Consider the following 22,194-nt stretch of genomic DNA (forward strand, 5'->3'; position numbering starts at 1 on the left):
CAATCCCATCTGAGGAGGGGTCTGCGCTTATGTGCATGCCCCCAACGGTGACTCGGGGCACATGCAAGCAGGAAGCCCGCCCAGCCCGACTTGAGCTGCCAAGGGGCAAGGTCTTAATCTCAGCGTCTTAATGCCCCCATGTTGTGCCTAGTTAGAGAGGGATGCTGAGTTCTGAGTAAGCCATAGAACTGAACTGAAACTTTCTCTTACTTCAATAAAAGAAAAAACGGCAGCTGTGTCTGAGTTCTTCAACGTTGGGCAGGACAGTGATGCACCACGGGTAGGGAACGGTTCTGCCCTCCAGATAAGAACATAAGAACATAAGAACATAAGAAGAGCCTGCTGGATCAGGCCAGTGGCACATCTAGTCCAGCATCCTGTTCTCACAGTGGCCAACCAGGTGCCCGGGGGAAGCCTGCAAGCAGGACCCGAGTGCAAGAACACTCTCCCCTCCTGAGGCTTCCGGCAACTGGTTTTCAGAAGCATGCTGCCTCTGACTAGGGTGGCACAGCACAGCCATCACGGCTAGTAGCCATTGATAGCCTTGTCCTCCATGAATTTGTCTAATCTTCTTTTAAAGCCATCCAAGCTGGTGGCCATTACTGCATGTTTATTATTTATTATTTGGTTTATATCCTGCCCTTCCTCCCAGCAGGAGCCCAGGGTGACAAACAGAAACGCTAAAAACACTTTAAAACATCATAAAAAGACCTTAAAATACATTAAAACAAAAAAACGTTAAAAACATTTTTTTAAAAGCTTTAAAAACATCTTTTTTAAAAAAGGGTTAAGAACTTATTATTAAAGAAAACATATTAAAAGCAATTCTAACACAGATGTTGCTGCACTGCAACTCCCATCGTCCCGGACTATTGCCCATGGTGGGTGGGACTGGTGGGGATTGGAGCCCAACAACATCTGTGGGTTGTACACTTCCTCCTGTTGGCTTCTGGACGTGCATCTCCCCTCTCAAACATCTGGGGATGAAGAGAGACTCACCGGAAGGAGATGGCATAGGAGTTGGGCTCGCTGCGCTTGCGTACGAGGAAGGCCCCATCCCGTGGGACCCTCATCAGCATGTGCTCAGCTTGCAGGCGGGTGAGGTTGGCGTGGTACCACCTGGTTGTGAGAGAAGATACGGTTAGATTGGCACGGCCTCCTTCAGGCCTGGGGAAGAAAGGAGGTCCTGTAATCCTGCTTGGGCAACCCCTGAGGGGGGGCAGTGTTTGGAAGACCCCGAGGATGGTTCCCTTTTGCTATCTTTTTGGACACCCTGAGCTGTGCTTAATTAACAAAAGGAAAAGAAGAGACAACCCAAGCCTCTTTGGAAGCAAGATTTTAGGCAGAAAAGTCTTCTAGGCCAGTGTTCTTCAACTTTGGGTCCCTGGATCAACTCCCATGATCCCTTGACCAGTGGCTGAGCTGGCTGGGGATGACGGGAGTTGTAGTCCAAGAACATCTGAGGACCCAAAGTTGAAGAACGGTGTTCTAGGCCCCTAAACTGAGAAGTATGAAGCCTGGCTTTTGTTACCCGGTGGTGCAATAACGCTTTCTGCACGTGCTCATAGGTTATCATGTTTCATGGACGGTTCAGAGGCTAAGATCTGGAGAGTCCCTTGCTCAAATTAAGCACACACGTCTAAGAACGTCATCAACTCAAGAGGCAGGTCCACACAGGGACGTTCCCCTAACATCTACAGAGCCTTTGGTTCAGCACATCCTTATTGGTATTATTTGTTTCCATAAACACTCTGCACCCTGCTTCCACCTCCGAAACCTCCACTATGCCAGCACAAAATACTGCCGAAGTCAGGCTGTTTACACTATTATTATTATTATTATTATTAGTAGTAGTAGTAGTAGTAGTAGTAGTAGTAGTAGTAATAGTAGTAGTAGTAGTAGTAGTAGTAGTAGTAGGGCCCCACTCATACAGCGGAACGCATTGACTAACATTGACCAAAATGGCGCCCAACGGCCAAAAAACGCCATAAAAGCAGAACAAGCGCCGTAGGAGCGGGGCCTTTCTGCAATTGACAACCGCTGTATTAGCGGAACGCTGTAAAGTGAAGCGCTGTAAAGCGGAGCGCTGTAAAGTGGGGACCCTACTGTAGTATTATTCAGTAACAGTCCTGAAAACACATGTCACAGGGGTCAAAGCCTGAGATGCGACTTTGGCATTTGCCAAGAACTGTACAGTGAAGAACTGTACATTCCACAATTTGGGGGCTGGCACAGAGAATGCCCTCTCCTGGACCACAAACCCCCAAACTTCTGAGGGCAGCGGAACTACCAAGAGAGCCCCCTCTGCTGAACCTAGCACCCGAGAGGGTCTGTAGGGAAGGAGGCAATCTCTCAGATATTTGGCTCCTGAGTCGAGTGCCTGCAGGGGCAGGAAAGGCGGAGAGAGTGGAGGGAGGAAGAGAGGGCGAGGCTTCTCACTCCTTGCTCTCGTGGGCATTGGGCTGAGGCACAGGGTCCGTCAGCCGCATCTCGAACTCGTTGCAGCGCAGTGGCACCTCGCGGTAGTGGCAGATGAGGCTGTAGAGGCTGTCAAAGACCAGGTTGTCTGTCAGGTAGAACTTGGTAGTGCCAGCTTCTTGCCGGGAATGGATGCGGCAGTGCTGAACCCGGCCTGAGCGCCTGCAAAAAAGGAAAGGTGAAGGAAGGTTGTGAAGAGGCACAGAGTCAGTGGGCATGCTGTCCCTCTCCTACCTAGCCAGGAGGGGCATAGGCCCCAAGGCCAGATAGTGGTTTCTAAAATAGGCTTCCATCTTGAACTCAAAAATGATACAAACAAAAACTCAAAATTTAAGCCAGTTTGAAGGAAATTCTATTCTGACAAGCGCAAAGGAGGGTAATACAACATGCCAGCCACACCGTGCAGCAAACGTTCTGCAGTTCTCCAGCTGAGATGCTCCAGACTGTCAAGGATGTGCTTCCTACGTGGCTAAGCTTAACCTGTTCCACGCTGACCTGGTTTTAACAACAGACTCTCGTTTGCATTTGGCTGTAACTGGGGGTGAGTAGAGACAAATATTTACCGTATATCCAGAGTGGCTCGCTGGGTGGGCCACAGCCACTATGCTATAGTCCTAGCAGGTGGATCACTACTGCTTACTGGGAGGGGCAAGGGAGGGGCAAGGTGGCAGGGAGGTCAGTGTGGTATCAGCTCACCAGCAGGAGCTGTAGCACCCTGGTAGAGCATCTGCCTTGCATGCAGAAAGTCCCAGGTTCAATCCCCAGCATCTCCAGATCGGGCTGGGAGATAACCCTCCTGAAACCCTGGAGAGCTGATGCCAGTCTGTGTAGACAATACTGAGCTAGATGGAGCACTGATCTGACTTGGTATAAGGCAGCTTCCTAGGAGCGCTGGATTGGCTCTGCCTGTGCATTTGCACCTCCCTGCCACCTCTCCCTCTCCCTCCTGGGCAGGACTATGATCCCATCTAAAGCAGGCAACTGACTTACAATCACTTGCTTGTAAAGATCAAGAGCTGGTAACTTCCTTTTGTGCTTAATATGCTTGGGCCCCTCATTTCAAGTTGTTGAACCAGGTCATGCATCCTCACATGCCCTGGAAAAGGAGCAAAGAACTCTCCTGCCGGAGGTATCTGAGCACACGCTTTGTGCCCTGATGGGAGGTGCGGCGTGTCCTCCGCGCGACATGGCCTACCAGAAGGAGAGGGTGTAGTCGCCCACAAAGGTCTCGCTTTCCCGCACCAAGAAAGTCCCGTCCTTGCCGCCCGTCTCGGTGCAGTACTCATGCAGCAACTTCTCGGCAATCTGGCGCCCATCACGACCTCCACCCAGTTTGCCGTGGAACCATTTCTCGCTGAAGTGCATTTCATTGTTGTTAAACTCCTAAAAAAACAACAACACTGTGAGAGTCGAAAAGAAACTCAGAGGGGAGGTGGTGGAAAAAGAAAAAGAATGTATATATGCAAAGGGGAGGGGGGAAGCATGAGAAGTGAAAGGAAATCGCAGGTCAAATATCAACATGCCCCTAGTAGCTATTTCAGCCTTTAGTGAAGCCTCCTTATCATTTCTCACTTCCTGTGAAATCCCAGCAGAGCCCTTCTGTCCTATTCACAGCCAAGTACTTCTCCCCACCCCGAAAAGCGCACCTCTTTCTGTTCCGTCTCTTCCTCATCCTCATTGGACTGGTAGCGGGAGGTCTCCTCAGAGTAATAGATCTTGTTGCTTGTCAGAACAAAGTAGTGTGGGCTCCAGGTCTGCCAAAAAGGAAAAGTGTTAAAGCAATGGAGGATGGCAAGGACATGCCTCTTTGTGGGGCATAAGGCAAGGGACTGGTTGAACTGTGGGGGAAAGCAAAGCATTAGAAAATGGACTGCAAAATCCCAGAATCTCACCATAAAGCAACTTCTCATATTGCTAGTCCCTAAATGCAACCAGCAGTTGAACAAAGGGATAAAAGCTCCCCACAACTTGCATTTTTTCCAATCTGCCCCCCAATATTTCTAGACTCCAGCTTTCCTGGACCAGGCGCCTCTCCCTCTTGCCATAACCTGCTTGGAACCCATTCCTTTCTCAAGGCCATTATCACTGGCTAGTCCAAGTAGAGAGCTGCTCTGGTACAATGGAAGCCCATTGGTTTAGGGTAATCGTGTCCCAAAAAGTCTAACCAGCCAGCTTCCCAGCTTGACCCCAAAATTCTGTGATTGTACCCACATGTGAACCAACTCTAAGGAGCAGCCATATTACACACACACAAACACCCCAATATCTTGGTCAACATAGAGGTCAGAGCTCACCACATCATCCTGAGCAGCTGAGAATCATGGAGTCTGGCCTCCAAAGCAAACAGCAAAAGCCTCTGTTCAATAAGGGGCTCTCGAATTCTTTATGGTCTCAGCATACCTTGATAATCATGTAAGCTAATGAGGGTGCCAAGCAACAACAGTTCAGGATGATTGCTGAATGACCCCCTAAGGGAAGGTGCCCGCCCACAACCACCCATCTCAGAGGATGGAGCAAAAGCCTCACGTGGTCAATTGGGTCCTCAAGGTAAAGTATGCCGTTCTTGATGGAGTTGCTGATGTCATTCTCTGAGTAACTGCCCAAGGAGACTTCTTCATAAAGGTTCCCTTCAACCAGCTTCTTGTGCTATGAGTGGAAGAGAAGGCGGTATGAAGGGAAATGGAAGAATATTGCAGCTGGGGTGGCCACTGCTTACCCCAGCATTCATGAAGCTCATTTGTTGCTGTTATGTGCCTTCAAGTCGATTTTGACTTATGGCGACCCAATGAATTAGCGACCTCCAAGAGTATGTGTTTTAAACCAGGGCTGTGGAGTTGGAGTCGGGAGCAATTTTGGGCGGAGTCGGAGTCGGTAGAAATGTACCAACTCTGACTTCCAAATAAATTTTGATTGACAAGAAGCAATTTTGGGTGGAGTCGGAGTTGGACAGTGGAAAAATAGAGGAGTCGGAGTCGAAGGTTTGGCGTACCGACTCCACAGCCCTATTTTAAACCACCCTGTTCAGATCTTGTAAGTTCAGGTCTGTGGCTTCCTTTATGGAATCAATCCATCTCCTGTTTGGCCTTCCTCTTTTTCTACTCCCTGCTGTTTTTCCCAGCATTATGGTCTTTTCTAATGAATCATGTCTTCTCATAATGTGTCCAAAGTATGATAACCTCAGTTTCATCATTTTAGCTTCTAGTGACAGTTTTGGTTTAATTTGTTCTAACACCCAATTATTTGTCTTTTTCACGGTCCATAGTATCCGCAAAGCTCTCCTCCAACACCACATTTCAAATGAATTGGGCTCATATCAACCCTTTAAAAGGTAGGTTTATTTATTTATGACACTATACATAAATGTCATCACCCATTCAGCAGTAGATATGCAACAAGGTCCTCTGGGTGGGATCTAGATGGATGGACAGCTGAAGCATGAAACTAATAAATAAATTAATGTTAAAACAGAATCAAGGGATGCAGAATAGGCAAAGATGCTATTTCTTTTGGACCATATCATGATCTACTAGATCAGCCTTCGCCAACCTGGTGCCCTCCACATGTTTAGGACTACATGTGCTGGCTGGGGCTGATGGGAGTCATCGTCCAAAACATCTGGAGGGCACCAGGTTGGTAAAGGCTATACTAGATATTCAATAGGAAACCAGAGAAGATAAGGTAGCTGAGCCAATCTGCACATGCGGAAAACAGGTAAGGAAGCATGCCTAGAGACAACGGCCGATGCAGTTACCAGATGCTGACGAAAAAGGACTCAGTTAGCAAGTTGCAAAAGGGAGAAGAAGCTAGGAGCTGGACGGGGTCAGGGATCAAAGAGGAGGAGGGGTGAAGAAATACAGGGGGTGTTCCCCACTGACCCATATAAACAGTCTTAGGGGCTGTAGCCCTGAGTTCCTGTTCTGGTCGTTTGTAGGACTAACATAGCCAAATAGGAATATATCTTATCAATGCTGCTGGGTTTTGTTCTGTTCCGAAGCCCAGTTCAAGTTGCTGGTGCTTAGCTATAAAACCCAACACAGCTTGGGACTCGAAGGAACACCTGCCCCCATATCAGTCCACCCACGCACCGCCACTGCCTTCTCCAAGTGCCTCTGCCATCAAATGAGCACTGGGTGGTGACCAGGGAGAGGGCATTTGTCACCAATGCACCCCACCTGCGACACATCCCCCCCCCGGAAAGCTCACCTTGCAACTATTTCTGCTGCCTTTGGGGCCTATTCTCCCAGGCTGATTTACTGTTTTAGAATCCTTTTTTGAGAACTTGGCTTGCTTGCCTTGTTTCCAGTTTCTTAATTTGTTCTAACTGTATATTGTGCAATGTATTTTTAAAAAAATTGTAAACCACCTGGGACCCTTCAGTGATGGCAGTATGAATGAACCAACCAACCAACAACAAAGACTCTGGCCCAACAGCCTTTAGAGGCAGCTCATGGGCTGCATCAGCCTTCCTTTGGGGAGGGCCGTAGCTCAGTGGTAGAGCACCTGCCTTGCATGCAGAAGGTCCCAGGTTCAGTTCCCAACATCCCCAGGTAGGGCTGGGAAAGACCTCTGCCTGAAACCCTGAAGAGCTGCTGCCAGTCAGTGTAGACAGCACTGAGCTCAATGGGTCAAAGGGTCTGACTAGGGTTACAGCAACTTTCTGTGCTCCCTCTGAGCCCCCAACGCACCTTTCAACGCCAGTTACAGAGGCTCTTATCCAGTGTTGGGCTTGGAAATGAGAAACCCAGTCTGAAATCCCAGTTCAGTTACAAAATTCCCTGGGTAAACTTGGGCAGGGTGAAATCTCTCTGGCTAACCTCCCTTGCAAGGTGGTGATGCTAAAATGCCACTCGGAGATCTCTGGAGGAAGGGCAAAGTGCGAGTGTAACGAATAATTTTAAAAACGGGCACCGAGTACTGCATGAGGAAGGGGCAGTCTAGCCTGAATCACAAGCAGCAGGCGCACAGTGTAGGTGCTGGCCTGGATATGAAGACATTAGCATGTGTTTTAAATTGTTTTAAATTGTTTTTAAAAGATGTGTTTTTAAATTTGTATATTTGTTTTTAATGTTTTTAGTTATTGTAAACCGCCCAGAGAGCTTCAGCTATGGGGTGGTATACAAATAAAATAAATAAATATTAAAATAATATATTTTTTATATGTACACTGCCACAAAGGGGGACAGGAAGTAGAGGCGAAGTTACAGCAAGATGCAACATGAGCTAAATGCTGCGTAATTTAATCTGAGTGTGAATTTGGGGGGAATATGAGTGGTGAGGCAGGCAATAAAGAGCACGAGATATTTCTTGGGAAAGGGCTGTGGTTCAGTGGAAGAGCCCTAGCTTCAATCCCCGGCTACATCTCCAGGTAGGGCTGCAAAGATCCCCTGCTTGAAACCCTGGAGACCCATTGCTGCCAGTCAGTGCAGACAGATACTAAGCTAGATGGACCAAGGGTCTGACTCAGAATACAGGCAGGTTCCTATGAGGTGGAAGGTGGGGAGTCTCACTACCTTGATGAGGATTTTCTTCTTGAGCTGGGCAGGTGAGGGTAGTTGGTCAGCATTGATGTCCACTGGCTTGGTAAGCAGCATGTCCCCAAACACCTTCTTGAAGTGGGCAGCCATGTTTCTCTGCTGGACGATGCTGCAGTGGTCCTCGATGGAGAGGATGACGGGGAACCTAGAGGAACGGCAAGCAGCATCACTCAGGCACACCCGAGACTCCTCTAGCCTGCCATTAACTATAGAGCACTGCCCATGTGCATTGTGCTATGCAGGCCACAAGAGGACACTTCCCTGCCCCAAGGAGTTTACAATCCGACGGCCTGATGCAATATCAGGCAGTGTCATATGTTCACATGCCACCCTCTCAAAGCGTCGAGTTACGTTGGAACAGCACAGAGAGAAATGTCTGTGGTTTGGCGCCACCCACTTGCTGGATTTCCACATTTCCGCTTTGGTGCACTGGCAACAAAACAGAGCACCGGAAGCTTCTCTCTGGATACTAAGAACATAGGAACATAAGAAGAGCCTGCTGGATCAGGCCAGTGGCCCATCTAGTCCAGCATCCTGTTCTCACAGTGGCCAACCAGGTGCCTGGGGGAAGCCCGCAAGCAGGACCCGAGTGCAAGAACACTCTCCCCTCCTGAGGCTTCCGGCAACTGGTTTTCAGAAGCATGCTGCCTCTGACTAGGGTGGCAGAGCACAGCCATCATGGCTAGTAGCCATTGATAGCCCTGTCCTCCATGAATTTGTCTAATCTTTTAAAGCCGTCCAAGCTGGTGGCCATTACTGCATCTTGTGGGAGCAAATTCCATAGTTTAACTATGCGCTGAGTAAAGAAGTACTTCCTTTTGTCTGTGCTGAATCTTCCAACATTCAGCTTCTTTGAATGTCCACGAGTTCTAGTATTATGAGAGAGGGAGAAGAACTTTTCTCTATCCACTTTCTCAATGCCATGCATAATTTTATACACTTCTATCATGTCTCCTCTGACCCGCCTTTTCTCTAAACTAAAAAGCCCCAAATGCTGCAACCTTTCCTCGTAAGGGAGTCGCTCCATCCCCTTGATCATTCTGGTTGCCCTCTTCTGAACCTTTTCCAACTCTAGAATATCCTTTTTGAGATGAGGCGACCAGAACTGTACACAGTATTCCAAATGCGGCCGCACCATAGATTTATACAATGGCATTATGATATCGGCTGTTTTATTTTCAATACCTTTCCTAATTATCGCTAGCATGGAATTTGCCTTTTTCACAGCTGCCGCACACTGGGTCGACATTTTCATCGTGCTGTCCACTACAACCCCGAGGTCTCTCTCCTGGTCGGTCACCGCCAGTTCAGACCCCATGAGCGTATATGTGAAATTAAGATTTTCTGCTCCAATATGCATAATTTTACACTTGTTTATACTCTTTGAGATCAGCGGACAACACCCTCTTGAGTGCCATCACTGGTTCTGCCCCCTACGGAGCAATTTTGACACAGCTGCAAGGAAACATTTTTGGGCACGCGTGTTCTCCTAGTCACTAGGAACAGACATCAGACATCCCAGCCTCTTAGGAAAGGGACAGAACAAAGGGCCTTTGCATGGCCAAGAGGGGCAGCAGCAGCACGCTGAGAGGGGTGGGACAGCTAACGAGGGCGAGCTGGGAAGGCATCACTTACTCAGAGGTGACAAAGGCATGTTCCTTGATGGTGTGCAGCACATCCAAGAATTTGATTTTGGAGGTGAGTGTGTGCCCATGGTAGATGATTGGCAGGTCGTCGGGGCCATCCCAGCAGTCCACTGTGGTCAGAGAGGGGGTGACACTGAATCAATCTATAAAGATTAGGGCTGCAGCTTTTGATCAGGTTTTAGAGTAATCACTTTAAACACTTTTAATTTAGTAGAAATTCTTTTCTAATCAACCAGGGAGGGTTTTTTTTTCTTTTTTGTTTTAAAGTATCTTTAATAGCAGTGCTTATAAAAACTGCAGGTGGCAAGCGTCATCTCAAAATACACTCTCCCCTTTCTCTCTTCAACAAGAGGAAATGCATCTTCTTCCATACTGTACCCTTTTGGACGCACCACCCACACAAGGAAAGTATCCTTCTTGTTTCAGAGTTTTTGTTGACACCAGCCTTCACCAACCTGGCGCCCTCCAGATGTGCTGGCTGGAGCTGATAGGAATTGTAGTCCCAAATATCTAAAAGGCACTAGATTGGTGAAGGCTGATTTATACTCGTATGCTATTTGATTAACCACTTAGATCATGCAATTAATTTTCTTGAATAAAGTGACAACCATTATAACGATGTATAAATTGCTCACCCGTTTGCTAAAGAAACACACTCGCAAATGCATGCACACGCACACACACACACACAATTATGGCATTTTTTTTTCTGGCAAAGAGGAGAAAAGAGCACCTGAAGCTTGCTGAAAGCTCTGCCCTTGAATCCTAAATATGAGGGAGTGAGCTGTGGTTAGTCAGCGGTGATGCAAAAGAGCCCTGCACATGCTCAGGAGAACTCTCACTTAATATCTTAGTTCCAAACACGGCTAAGATTCAATCTGAATCTGCTTGCTCCTGAGCTACAAGATGAAAAGATAACATTGCACAGAAGGCCACAGACCAGGGCTCCATCTGCACTGCACATTTCAAGCAGTATCATGCCACTTTAACAGTCACGGCTTCCCCCAAAGAATCCTGGGAACTGTAGTTTGTGAAGGGTGCTGAAGGTTGTTAGAGACCAAACCACAGTTCCCAGAATTCTTCAGCGGAAGCCATGATTGTTTAGAGTGGTATGATACTGATTTAAATGTATCGTGCAGATGGGGCCCAGGACTGGTTTGCAAAAACACTCTTGTCCATGGCTTAGAAAAGAAAATGTCCTGAGTAGCGAGCCGAAGTTTGCACACCGGACTCGAAACCCCAAAGGCCAGACTCACGTTCTACGCAGCGGCAACCCATCCGGAGACAGCGGGCGTAGGCTTCCAGAGAGGACTCACTGGAGAACTGGTCTCCAGTGAGATATCTGCAAGAGGAAAAGAGATGTCACCCTCTCTGTGTGCACAGTACTGTAGTGGCAAATGCAGAAGTTCAGGGTCCCTTCATGATAGGCACAGCCACTTGCCCTCACCCCCCATCTTTTTTGCTGCTGAGCTGAGAATGAGATCCTTGTTAATACCTTCTCCCACAACAACTGACATCCCTCAGAGCCAATACACATGAAAGGAGAGTGTCTTCTCAGTGGCTAACTCACCTCTTTTCACTCTGATTGGCTCCAATCAGCATGAAAGGACAAGGAAGCATGTTAGAAGACTCTTCTCAGTAGCTAACACACACCCCTTTCATACTTATTGGCTTGTAGGGTGCTGGAGACTAAGGGACCTTGCTGGAACCCTGCTCCAAAAAAAGTAAAGGACCTAAGACCCCCTGAGACCTCAGACGAGTACATCCCTATGTGTGCAACTTTGAGGAGATGAGATAGCTTCCTGCAAGGCTCACAGCTTATGACAAAAAGAATGCTAGGAGTATCTGGGTGATGCACAAATCAGAGTGGCCAGATCCACAGTTGGAGTCAAAACAATCCAACTGTGATAAAATCGATGGGGCAATGTTGACTGGAAAAACTATTAATTGGAGCACATTAGCCAAGCATCCCTCTGGATCTGAGATGATGACTGTGGGTGCAATCCTATGTCCAATTCTCTGTGAGGAAGCCCCACTGAACTCAATGTGAGTGTGTGTTGAGTTGATATATCTAGGATTGCAGTGTAAGACGCAGGCACCTCGCCTTTGCCATGGCTCTGCCAATGTATCTCTGGGGAGGTTAAGAAGTCTTGGTGCTTTGGCCCAAAGAGGCCTCGTGCAACGCAGTGGATAACCCTGCTTTAACATGACAGAAGCTGCCCTCTGAGCAAATGATCCCATTGCCCAGGGACGCTCTTACGTGTTATGAGAGGACGAGATCCAGTACTGAGTTAAAGGGCAATTCATTTCGTCCGGCACCACCCGCTCATACTTGGAGTCCATGACCATGTTTTCTTTGGAGAACAAGAACGCCAGGAACTGTGGGTAATTTGGAAGGAGAGAAAAGCCAGTTAGAGAACTGGGGGACTTGGGGTGGGGTGGGGAATGAGATGAGGAACCTCAGAGGTGGGACACAGTCTGGCTGGGATCAGGCACTCTGTAGCTTCCAGGCAGCTGCTTGCTGTTGGGCTGGCAACTCAGCGGGGATTACATGGAAGCGCTAATTGCATGAAACCACCATCTCTGGCCGGAAGGTGATGCATGCAGACGCTGCAATTTGTGCAGTTCAGATGGCTTTAAGAGGGAAGGAGACAAACTGCATGGATGATAAAGCGATCCAACAGCTACTACTCATGATGGAACCTCCAGGTTGAGAGGTCATCTACCTCTGAATGCCAGCTGGTGGGGGGCAACAGTTGGAGAAGGCTGTTGCCTTCATGCCCTGCTTGTGGGTTTCCCAGAGTCATCTGTCTGGCCATAGTGGGCTAGATGGAGCCATCTTGATCCAATCCAGCAGGGCTCTTCTTATGTTCTAGTGTTCCTATGTGAGCATGGCAGCTCAGTTTCTTTTTTAAAAGGGGCTGCTGCTGCAATCATGCAAACTGCACTGGCCACACATATAACAGGCCAGCTCTCCAGTTGTTGCTGAACTACAACTCCCATCATTGGCCATGCTTGCCAGATGATGGGAGGTGCAGTTCAGTATCACCTGGAGGGCCAAAGGCTCCCCACACCTGACGTGCAGCCTCCATTTGGAGGCACTAGTTCATACATTCGTTGCCTCCACATACCCCTGGCTGAGTCGTAACCTTGCCAGGCCCTCACAGGGTCACATAGCAGCTGCTGAACACCTGAACTGGGCCTGTGATACAGCTGGATGTGCACGGGTGCATCCGCCGTCATGAGAGGTCTGTGCCAACTTCGCATGGAGTCATGACACGTGGTAGGAAATAAAAAAATAAAAATGGATTGCCTTCCAGTCGATTCCGACATATGGGTGACCCTCTGAATAGGGTTTTCATGGTAAGCGGTATTCAGAGGTGGTTTTACCATTGCCTCCCTCTGAGGCTGAGAGGCAGTGACTGGCCCAAAGTCAGCCAGTGAGCTTCATGGCTATGTGGGGATTTGAACCCTGGTCTCCCAGGTTGTAGTCCAGCACCTTAACCACTAATCATCCTAATAGTTGCTGGCAGGAACTGTGTATGTAAGCAGGGTTCTGATTTACATGGGTACTCCTTTCCAGACCAGTTAACACTTCAGTAAAAGATTTCTGTTGTTATATTCCCAGGATTGACTCCAGAGTTCCTTTTGCCCACAAAACAGACTGCGATTCATCACAGCCTCCCACTGGAGATAAGGTAGGGGAGGGAGGTGTTTTTTTGCCAATTCCCCTTTCCCCGTGCAGCCCTCCATGCCACCTTCCATATAGTTCCAGTGGGACCCCCAACCCTCCAGGACAGATTTTAAGGGGGCACAGAGAGCTTCAGGGAGAAAGGAGAGTCAGTGAATGTTGTTGCTCCTTCCATGCCTGTCTCCTGTGAGAAGAGTTCAGCTCATGGAAACTCTGGATCCAAGCCACAGTGCATTAGAGTTAACTGAAAGACACTAAAGTGCATTTAAGTGCACTTGTGATGTTATTTCTTTCATGGCTGGTGAGGCTACTGGTTTGCTCCATTATAAGGAATGCTCTGGGGAAAGGAACAGCAGCTCTGTTTGAGGATCCCAACACAACAGGAAAACAGAGGGTGGAGAGGCGGGGAGGGACATGTCTGTGTAAGTTGGCATTATACTCAATCTGACCCCAGAGGGTAAGCAGCAGAGGGTCCTTGGGGCACTATGTCACCCACCTCATCCAACTGGAAGAAGGGCTCCGTCATGTCGCTGAAGGGATCCCACAGGTAGTTGCACATGTACTCCCGGACTTTGGTGATATCACTAGCCCACGGCTCCTAGAGGGAAATGTTAGCGCACAGTGACAAGTAAGACCCACATTCATCACATCAGTAATGGTAGAGGATGAGTGGATGGGAGATTGACCGACTCTGGGATAAATCTCCCCATGCTGAAAATAAATTATGTGCTTGCATTAACTTGAGAAACGTAACCCTAACCTCAAGGCAACAGGAAGACACCAGCTGGAACGGCACAGCATTTGCCAACCTGATGCCCTCCAGCTGTTTTGAACTACAACAGCCCCAGCCATCACAGCCATTCACCCAGCGGGGAACTCCCTAATCAGCCAATCCTAATGGGGCTGTCAGTGAGCCCTGCTGGCAAAAGAAACAAGTGGGACAGGACCTCACTTGAAGCCCCCAGTCGCTCCTCTGGGGCCACAACCTTACCTGCCCCACAGTTGATGTCACATATGACATGATGCTGTGGGGAAGGTGGTTACCGCTTGGGGAGAAAGGACTCACAGGTCAAACTGGGACTGATGCTAGGCTTAATTAGGCCCGCTGGCCAGAGGTTCCCTACTCTCCTGCTCAATAACATGGGTGGGCAGGCAAGGGAGTGCATGCGGCCTAAGATGGCATGCCTAAGGCCACCCAGCAAATGAGTGCCAGAGGTCAGGTTTATTGCATTATTTGTTTTGTGTATTGCATTTGTATCCGACTCTTCCACCAAAGAGCTCAGAGTAGGGTTCATGGGGGTTGCCAGCTTTGGCATGGGTGGGGCAGCCTCACCGTGATGGTGGTGGGGGCACCCCTAACATTGTTTGCCTCAAAAAATAAATCATAGGGAGGGAGTGGGCAGCAGCACTGAGGAGGAGGAGGAGACATCCTACAAAGACCTGAATAAATTCACCCCACCCCACCCTTCTCAAAAGGTTCAGAAGCAGTGGGGCAGGGAAGGAGATGGATTTGCTGGAGCTTGTAACTTTTAAAAGAATGAAAAAACAAAAAGGACCACAGGGGCTGGATGAGTGCTATTCTGTTATGAGGAGCTATTCCAAAGAATAATGTGTGATGTCACAAGCAGCACCCAACAGGTACTTGTGACACCTCTACAGCATTTGCTATCACGATATATCCATGTGGGGGGAGGAAGAGAGAGAGAGAATGACATGATGTCTCCCCAGGATTCAGTGTGATTGCTTAAGAATATGGTACGTAGACAAAAAAAACCCCACTATCTTTGACATGTGAATCTTTCACAATAGATCACTTGCAACTGCACATTTCTTTCAATGGAAACTGGTGGCCTGGAAAAACCCCAAGTGGTTGATTTACTGTTGGCTCCAAAAAGGTCTCAGATATCATACCAACTGGTTGTCAGTTACTAATGAAAGCTAGCTAATGCATTCTTTTGCTGCAGCAGGTTAATCTTTGTCTCCAATGTTTGTCTACACAGGAGAGGATCTCCCATATCCTTCTCTCTGTTCATTGCAGCAAAGTAAGTACTTCTCTCTTTGGAAATACCTTCTGATCATATTGGAGGAACTTCTGGAAGTCGTACAGTGTGATCTGGCAGAGTTCTGGCCGGTCCACGTTACTGGGAAGACAGTCAAAGAGAGAGAGAGAGGGTGTGGACACAAAATCTACCTGTAGATGCCCCATAAACCCACTCACAAAAAACATGCGCAAGGCATTTTGTTAACTCTGTGTCTGCTCCTCTGAGTCGGCTCCAAGGATGAGAGACGGACCCAGGCATTAGCTATCTAGGGCACTGTCAGCGTTAACCAGTTCATTTGACCTATCTTTGAAATCCTTGCATTTAGCTTAGATGGCTCTATTAGATCAATCCTTGAAAGACAGTCTATTAGCAGCTATTTGTCATACATAGAACCTCCATGTTCAGAGACAGTATCCCACTGAATACCAGTTGCTGGGAATCACAAGTAGGAGAGTGCGGTTGCGCTTATGTCCCACTTGTGGACTTCTCAAAGGCATCCGGCTGGCCGTTGTGAGCACAGGACACCGCACTAGAAGAACTCACCTTGGTCTGAGCCATCAGGGCAAATCTTATGTTCTTAAGAAGCTTTTATCATTATCGTATAGTTCCCTTTCTTAATTTATATGAATGGGAATAAGGGGACCCCTCGCCACCCTCTGACACCTGCCTCTCTTTGGAGAGGATATGCACGTTTATCAGACAGTAATGTGTAAGCGTGTTGAGGGAGGGGATACAACCTAATATCTGTATTGTGATTTTCACGCGACCTACTTATCTACTACTTATCTGTATGTAACAGCCTTCATCAAAACCAAATGTTTTGAACTGCAAGTCCCATCAGCCCACCCAGCATGGCCATATGATGCTGGGGGCTGATGGGAGTTGTAGCCCAGAACATCTGGAGGGCACCAAGTTGGGGAAAGGCTGCTCAGCAAACTTACCAACACACTTCCTGACCTGTGCTAGCCATTCAATTGAATGTGCATACAGATACATTGAATAATAGAATCGTAGAACAGTAGAGTTGGAAGGGGCGTATAAGGCCATCAGGTCCAACCCCCTGTTCAATGCAGGAATCCAAATCAAAGCATTCCCGACAGATGGCATGCAAAGACACCAGCAAAGGCAGCTGTTATGGCCTAGAGCAGGCTGGTAAGGGAGGGCCCTTCATACTTACCGTAAGGGGAAAGACAATTCCAACTGTTCAGTTATCTGAAATGCAAAGGAGTGACAACAGCTATCAACAATGCAGTCAGGAAGCTGGCAGTGCTGCAAACTGTAACCAATCACTAGGGCTGGCTGATTAAAGCTTTAAGAACAGATTTTTAAACAGCATGCCAGGTAATTGGAAATAACACCAGAGGTGTAAAACAGGATTGTTTTGTACAAGTACTTTTGCATAAGCGAAAGAATATGGAGCTAAATTGAGAAAATTATGTGCATCCCAGCCACATCTGTGAGGATGAGGGTGCTAGAAACCCAGCCTGAGGACCTTGGGGGAAGAGCTCCTTTCTTAGTGGTCAGTCACCTAAGCCTATCCCCTTCCCCAGAAGAGAGCAATGTCTAACTCTGCTGGACATTACAACAATGGATTGTGGTCTTTCTGCACCCTCTGTCCATGCCTCACTTCAGTCCAGCTGTTCCCTCCATTTATTGACTTTCAGAATATCCTTCATTCCACAGAATCCCAGGGTGGTGTACAAACGATACAAGATCAAACAAAATCTTAAGCCATCCTATGCACAACCATATTTCAAAATTTCAGATGCAATGTTTAGCTACTGAATTCTGAATGCATTTGGATTCCTTTCCAGAAAAAAAATCTCTACAAGAGACTTCTGAAAGTCCAGTTTTCAATTGCTTTCCAAACCACATCCTAGCTACATACTTGTGGATCAGTCCACAGTCCTGGCCATTGATTGGTTGATTCCTAAGACAAGTATCCACCCCTTCAATGGCCAATTGGCATTTCCAGGCTGGCTTACTAAAGGGTAAAAAAAAGCAAATATCACACACACACAAATGAAACACTAAAAGAGCAGCACAAGATAAAAACTGATCAATACAAACTCAAAGCAGCTTAAAGGAACTGAAAACCTTGTCCGCTGAAGGAACTCTTCCAAGGTCCTTACCGATTTCTGAGAGTCAAACATTAAGTTTTTATAGAAGTGTGCAAAATGGTTGAAGGTGATTTCATTGCGGACTTCTACCTCCTGTTTGGGCAAAGGACAAAAGGGAAGGAGTACATGAGATTTCATTTATTTATTATTTGATTTATATCTTGCCCTTCCTCCCAGCAGGAACCCAGGGTGGCAAACAAAAGCACTAAAAACTTTAAAACATCATAAAAACAAACTTTAAAAATATTAAACCAAAACCTCTTCAAAAACATTTCTTTAAAAAAAACCCTTCAAAACATCTTCTAAGATTAAAAACATTTTTAAAAAGAAGATTTAAGAACATACTAAAAAGCAATTCAGAAATAGACACAGACTGGGACAGGTCTCAACTTAAAAGGCTTGTTGAGAGAGGAAGGTCTTCAACAGGCAGCAAAAAGATAACAGAGATGGCGCCTGTCTAATATTTAAGACTTGCCTTCATCGTGCATGTAACTGCCCTCCCAGTCCCTGTATCTCAAGTAATGTTAATTCTGGAGCCTTTTCATCCCTTCTCTAAAGCACAGCTAAACACAGAGACAGCCAGACAGGAGTGGGGCTGTGTTCCTGCCCCTAATACTGGGCATGCTGCTGCCCTGTCCTCTCAGTGTACACATGTTCAGTACAATGCCTGCGCAGTGGCACTACGCACATACAACTGTGCGTGCATGTGTAAACCATGCAATTGGGACGCCATATACGATAGGAACACGGGAAGCTGTGTTATACAGAGTCAGAGCATTGGTCCATTTAGTACTGTCTACACTGACCGGCAGAGGCTCTCCAGGGGTCTAGTCAGGATTCTCTCCCAGCCTGGAGATGCTGAGATTTGAACGTGGGACCTTCTGCATGCAAGGTCGGTGTCTACTACTGAGCCATGGGGCAACAGCAGCATGTGTAATAGGCAAGTTACATATGTTTGTTATAAGATCAGTAATCTCACACTGAAGTTCTGTAAGAACTCTCAGGTGGATGCCGTCTGGACTGGTAATTTGTTCAAGTGTAATTTGTCAATAAGGCATAGAACTTTATAACTGCTCACCACTATTTTGCTTCAGTTTCTCAAGACTCCCTTCCTGGACAAGTTAGTTTCAGGCACAGGGATCTGCCCTACATCTTCTGCCATGAAGACAGATGCAAAGAATTCATTCAGCTTCTCTGCAATCTCCTTTCCCACTATTAACACAAAGGTCCAATCACCTCCCTAGCTGGTCTCCTGCGACTAATACAAAGATTTTTTTTTTAATTGTCTTTAGAAGTTTTTAGCAATGTGCTTCTCAGATTCTTCATTTGCACCCCTTACTGTCTTTGTTCCACTTCTTTTGCCAAAGTTTGTATTCCTTATTTAAACAAGACCTCCATTTTCTAAGGGAAGCCTCCGCCGGTACCTTTCCTGATCTAGCTGACCTTCAATTGCTGTGGTTTTGAATACCTCCCAAGCATTCTTGACTTTCCCTTTCAACTTGCTTTTTACCAATCCCCTTGTCAAATGTGAGAAGGGAAAGGAAGGGGATCTCCTTACCAGAAGCTTGTCCCGCAGGAACCTCATGTTAGGCACACGGTAGTTGACCTGGGGCAACATGGCCTTCAGATCTTTTGGGGTAATGCTGCAACACAGAGAGAGAGAGATGAATATAGAATAGGTGCCTGTAAGAGTGTGTGTGTGAGAGAGAGAGACAGAGAAAGAGAACAGAGACTTATGTCTTCCTCTCTGGACAAGTCAGGATCAACTCACTTCAATTGCAGGCCCAAAATTGTACCCTTGTACCCCCAGATGATGATGGTGATGATGATTCAGAGTCGTTTCCTAGACCCAAATGGCAAACATGGATTATAACCCATAACATAATGAGAAGACATGATTCATTAGAAAAGAAAAACAGAAGGCAGTAGAAAAAGAGGAAGGCCAAACAAGAGATGGATTGATTCCATAAAGGAAGCCACAGACCTGAATTTACAAGATCTGAACAGGGTGGTTCACGACAGATGCTGTTGGAGGTCACTGATTCATAGCGTCGCCATAAGTCCTAGTCGACTTGAAGGCAGATAACAACAACAACAACCCATAACAATACACTGGACAGCTGGGAAAGTCTCCAGGCTATCCGGCGAGTCCTCATCCTCTCAGGAATAGAGTGAGGCACACAGCTGCTGCCACTACTACTGAGGTCCATTTACACTAGGATGCCAGCATGCTGGGGTCTCTCATTCAAGAGCTTCCTTATGGACGGGCCAAGCGCAGGGTCTTAGGCTGTTAGAAAACAGCTGCACAGCTGGCGAGGGATGACAGCTCAGTGGTCGAGCATCTACCTACTCGAGTGGTAGAGAAGGCCCCAGGTCCAATGCCAGGCATCTCAAGGTAGAAGAATCAGGTAGCAGATGCTGGGAAAGATCTTTGCCTGAGGCCTTGGAGAGCTGCTGCCAGTCAGAGTAGACAATACTGGGCTAGATGGGCAAAGAGTCTGACCTGGAACAGGCCATATTCCTATGGTTCACACAGCCAAATGCTGCCCACCCACAGCCATGTATGGTGGCCCACCAAAAACAGGGAGGCTTTTCCGCCCCTCAACACACATGGAAGGTCACCAGGCATGTCCAGTGGGCTGTTCTGTTTTGTGGTTGCTGGTTATATATGCTGCACTAGAAGCAATGAGGAGCTGCCTATAAGTAACAGGAGGCTGTGCAATGTAAGCTGCCCATCCCAGTTGCCCTCTTTCCCCCCCCCCGGGTTCAAGGTGAAGGGGTAAGGAGGGACCTGCTGCCAGATTTCTGGAGAGGGAAGAAGGTGTGAGCCCAACCCCGGCCTGATTATTTGCAACACTGCAGTAAACCCCTGAAAGCCCTCAAGGTAAGGCCCATTAGAGCATCAAAATGTACAAACCAAACTACTGTTGACTTTCAAAAGCAGGGAGAAGAGCACAAAGCCTCCCAGAATATATGACACAGGATGGACCTGAACACATCCAGCACCTAGGAGTACTTAATCCACCCAGAAATCCTGAGGACCATGGCAACAAAGGCAGGCGCTTTCGCATGCTGCTGCTTCAGTGACGTTGGATGCCTGGGTACCCTTCAGCACCCCAAGGTTTCTGAGACAAGGGCAGCTCCTTTGAGTTGCAAACAGACCTCCCACACCTGCCTCCTCCATCCTTCCTAACTCTGCCGGAGAACTGTGGGACAGGGCTGCTTCAGAGAAGAACCGTGAGGGCTGACTGAGGGGTTTGGCAAAGGATCAGCCAGGCCCTTTCTTAAGAAGGGTTTTTTTGTGTAAATATATTGAGCGGCAGCATGAAGAGGATTCTGAGGCTGCGGACATACCATACATTTAAGGCACATTCCACCCCACCAAATGTCCTGGGAACTGTGGCTTGTTAAGGGTGCTTGGAACTGTAGCTCTGTAAGGGGTAAACTACAGTCACCAGGATCCGCTGTGGATGGGGAGAGGATATTTTATTCATTTATTTATTAGATTTATTAGTCGTCCATCTGGCTGGTTGTCCAGCCACTCTGAGTGACGTACAGAATAAAAACATATAATTATATTAGAACATTAAAAGTCTCAACAACAATAATAAAACCTAACCCACCCCAAAAGCCTGCCTGAAGAGCCAGGTCTTCAAGGCCCAGACGGAAGCTCATCATAGAAGGGGCATGGCGGAGATCATTTGGGAGGGAATTCCACAGAGTGGGGGCCACAATGGAAAAAGCCCTCTCCCTAGTCCTCACCAGTCTGGCTGTTTTAGCTGGTGGGATGGAGAGAAGGTCTTTTGAGGCTGATCTTGTTGAGCGGCATCGCTGATGATGCTGGAGGCGCTCTTTCAGATAGACTGAGCTGAAACCGGATCGGGTTTTAAAGGTCAAAACCGACATCTTGAATTGGGCCCGGAAAATATGCTTGAAATGTGTGGGGTGTATGCAGCCTAAGTCTTGCAAATCAAATCAAATCAAAGGCATGAAGGACCACACTGAATGCATGGAGTTGTTATTTAAGAAGCAGGCACATCACCATCATCATCATTACTAACTACTGCTGCTGCTCCTGCTGCTGCTACTACCACTACTACTACTAAATTTATTACCTGCTTTTCACCCTGGGGTCCCAGGGCAGGTTACAACAATTTAAAATACAGCATTAAAGCAATTAAAATATTAAGATCACAACAAGCCAATGTGGACTAGTAGTGAGTGTAGTGTTGATGGAGGACATTATTCATTCCAGGACTGGTACATAATAAGTTCGGGGGCTGCATTCCCCCTGAAGTTTCAGGTTCACAGTTTGCATGTGGTCTTGGATCCAGCTGTTCCTGGATGTCCAACTGGTGGACAAGACCACCCCCCTTTACCAAATTCAGCTGATGCACTGATTTGTGGTCTTTCCTAGACACCAGTGACCTAGCTAGAGTAATTCATGCCTTAGTCACATCCAGACTAGATTACTTTTAATGCTTTTGACGTGAGGCCGACTGTGAGGAGTTACTTTATAGGAAGTGATTCATAAATGAAATGGAAAAAAATAAGACTTCTCAGAAATCACAGTTAGTGGGTGAAATGTGGCCATCAGGCTGTTCACTAAACTGGGCTGCAGAGAACCTGAAGACGCCAATTTCGATGCATTAGAAACATGGTGAGCCGTCTTATAGTGAGTCA

General features: G+C 47.4%; 1 protein-coding gene across 1 annotated transcript in view; it reads right to left on the reverse strand.

Annotated features, from left to right (window-relative positions):
* Window positions 1-22,194, reverse strand: part of LOC133375477 (1-phosphatidylinositol 4,5-bisphosphate phosphodiesterase gamma-1-like) — a 122,222-nt gene that overhangs the window by 29,884 nt on the left and 70,144 nt on the right. The window contains exons 5-18 of the mRNA XM_061607106.1: window positions 19,070-19,154; window positions 17,524-17,604; window positions 16,569-16,603; window positions 15,418-15,490; window positions 13,846-13,947; window positions 11,919-12,037; window positions 10,915-11,000; window positions 9,648-9,768; window positions 7,989-8,157; window positions 5,005-5,124; window positions 4,125-4,232; window positions 3,674-3,861; window positions 2,440-2,640; window positions 1,000-1,119 (exon numbers count right to left, since the gene is read on the reverse strand). Of these exons, the coding sequence (XP_061463090.1) occupies window positions 1,000-1,119; window positions 2,440-2,640; window positions 3,674-3,861; window positions 4,125-4,232; window positions 5,005-5,124; window positions 7,989-8,157; window positions 9,648-9,768; window positions 10,915-11,000; window positions 11,919-12,037; window positions 13,846-13,947; window positions 15,418-15,490; window positions 16,569-16,603; window positions 17,524-17,604; window positions 19,070-19,154 (1,608 nt within the window). The remainder of the gene's footprint in view (window positions 1-999; window positions 1,120-2,439; window positions 2,641-3,673; window positions 3,862-4,124; window positions 4,233-5,004; window positions 5,125-7,988; window positions 8,158-9,647; window positions 9,769-10,914; window positions 11,001-11,918; window positions 12,038-13,845; window positions 13,948-15,417; window positions 15,491-16,568; window positions 16,604-17,523; window positions 17,605-19,069; window positions 19,155-22,194) is intronic.

Source organism: Rhineura floridana, chromosome 1, assembly GCF_030035675.1.
Source record: "Rhineura floridana isolate rRhiFlo1 chromosome 1, rRhiFlo1.hap2, whole genome shotgun sequence".
Classification (NCBI taxonomy): domain Eukaryota; kingdom Metazoa; phylum Chordata; class Lepidosauria; order Squamata; family Rhineuridae; genus Rhineura; species Rhineura floridana.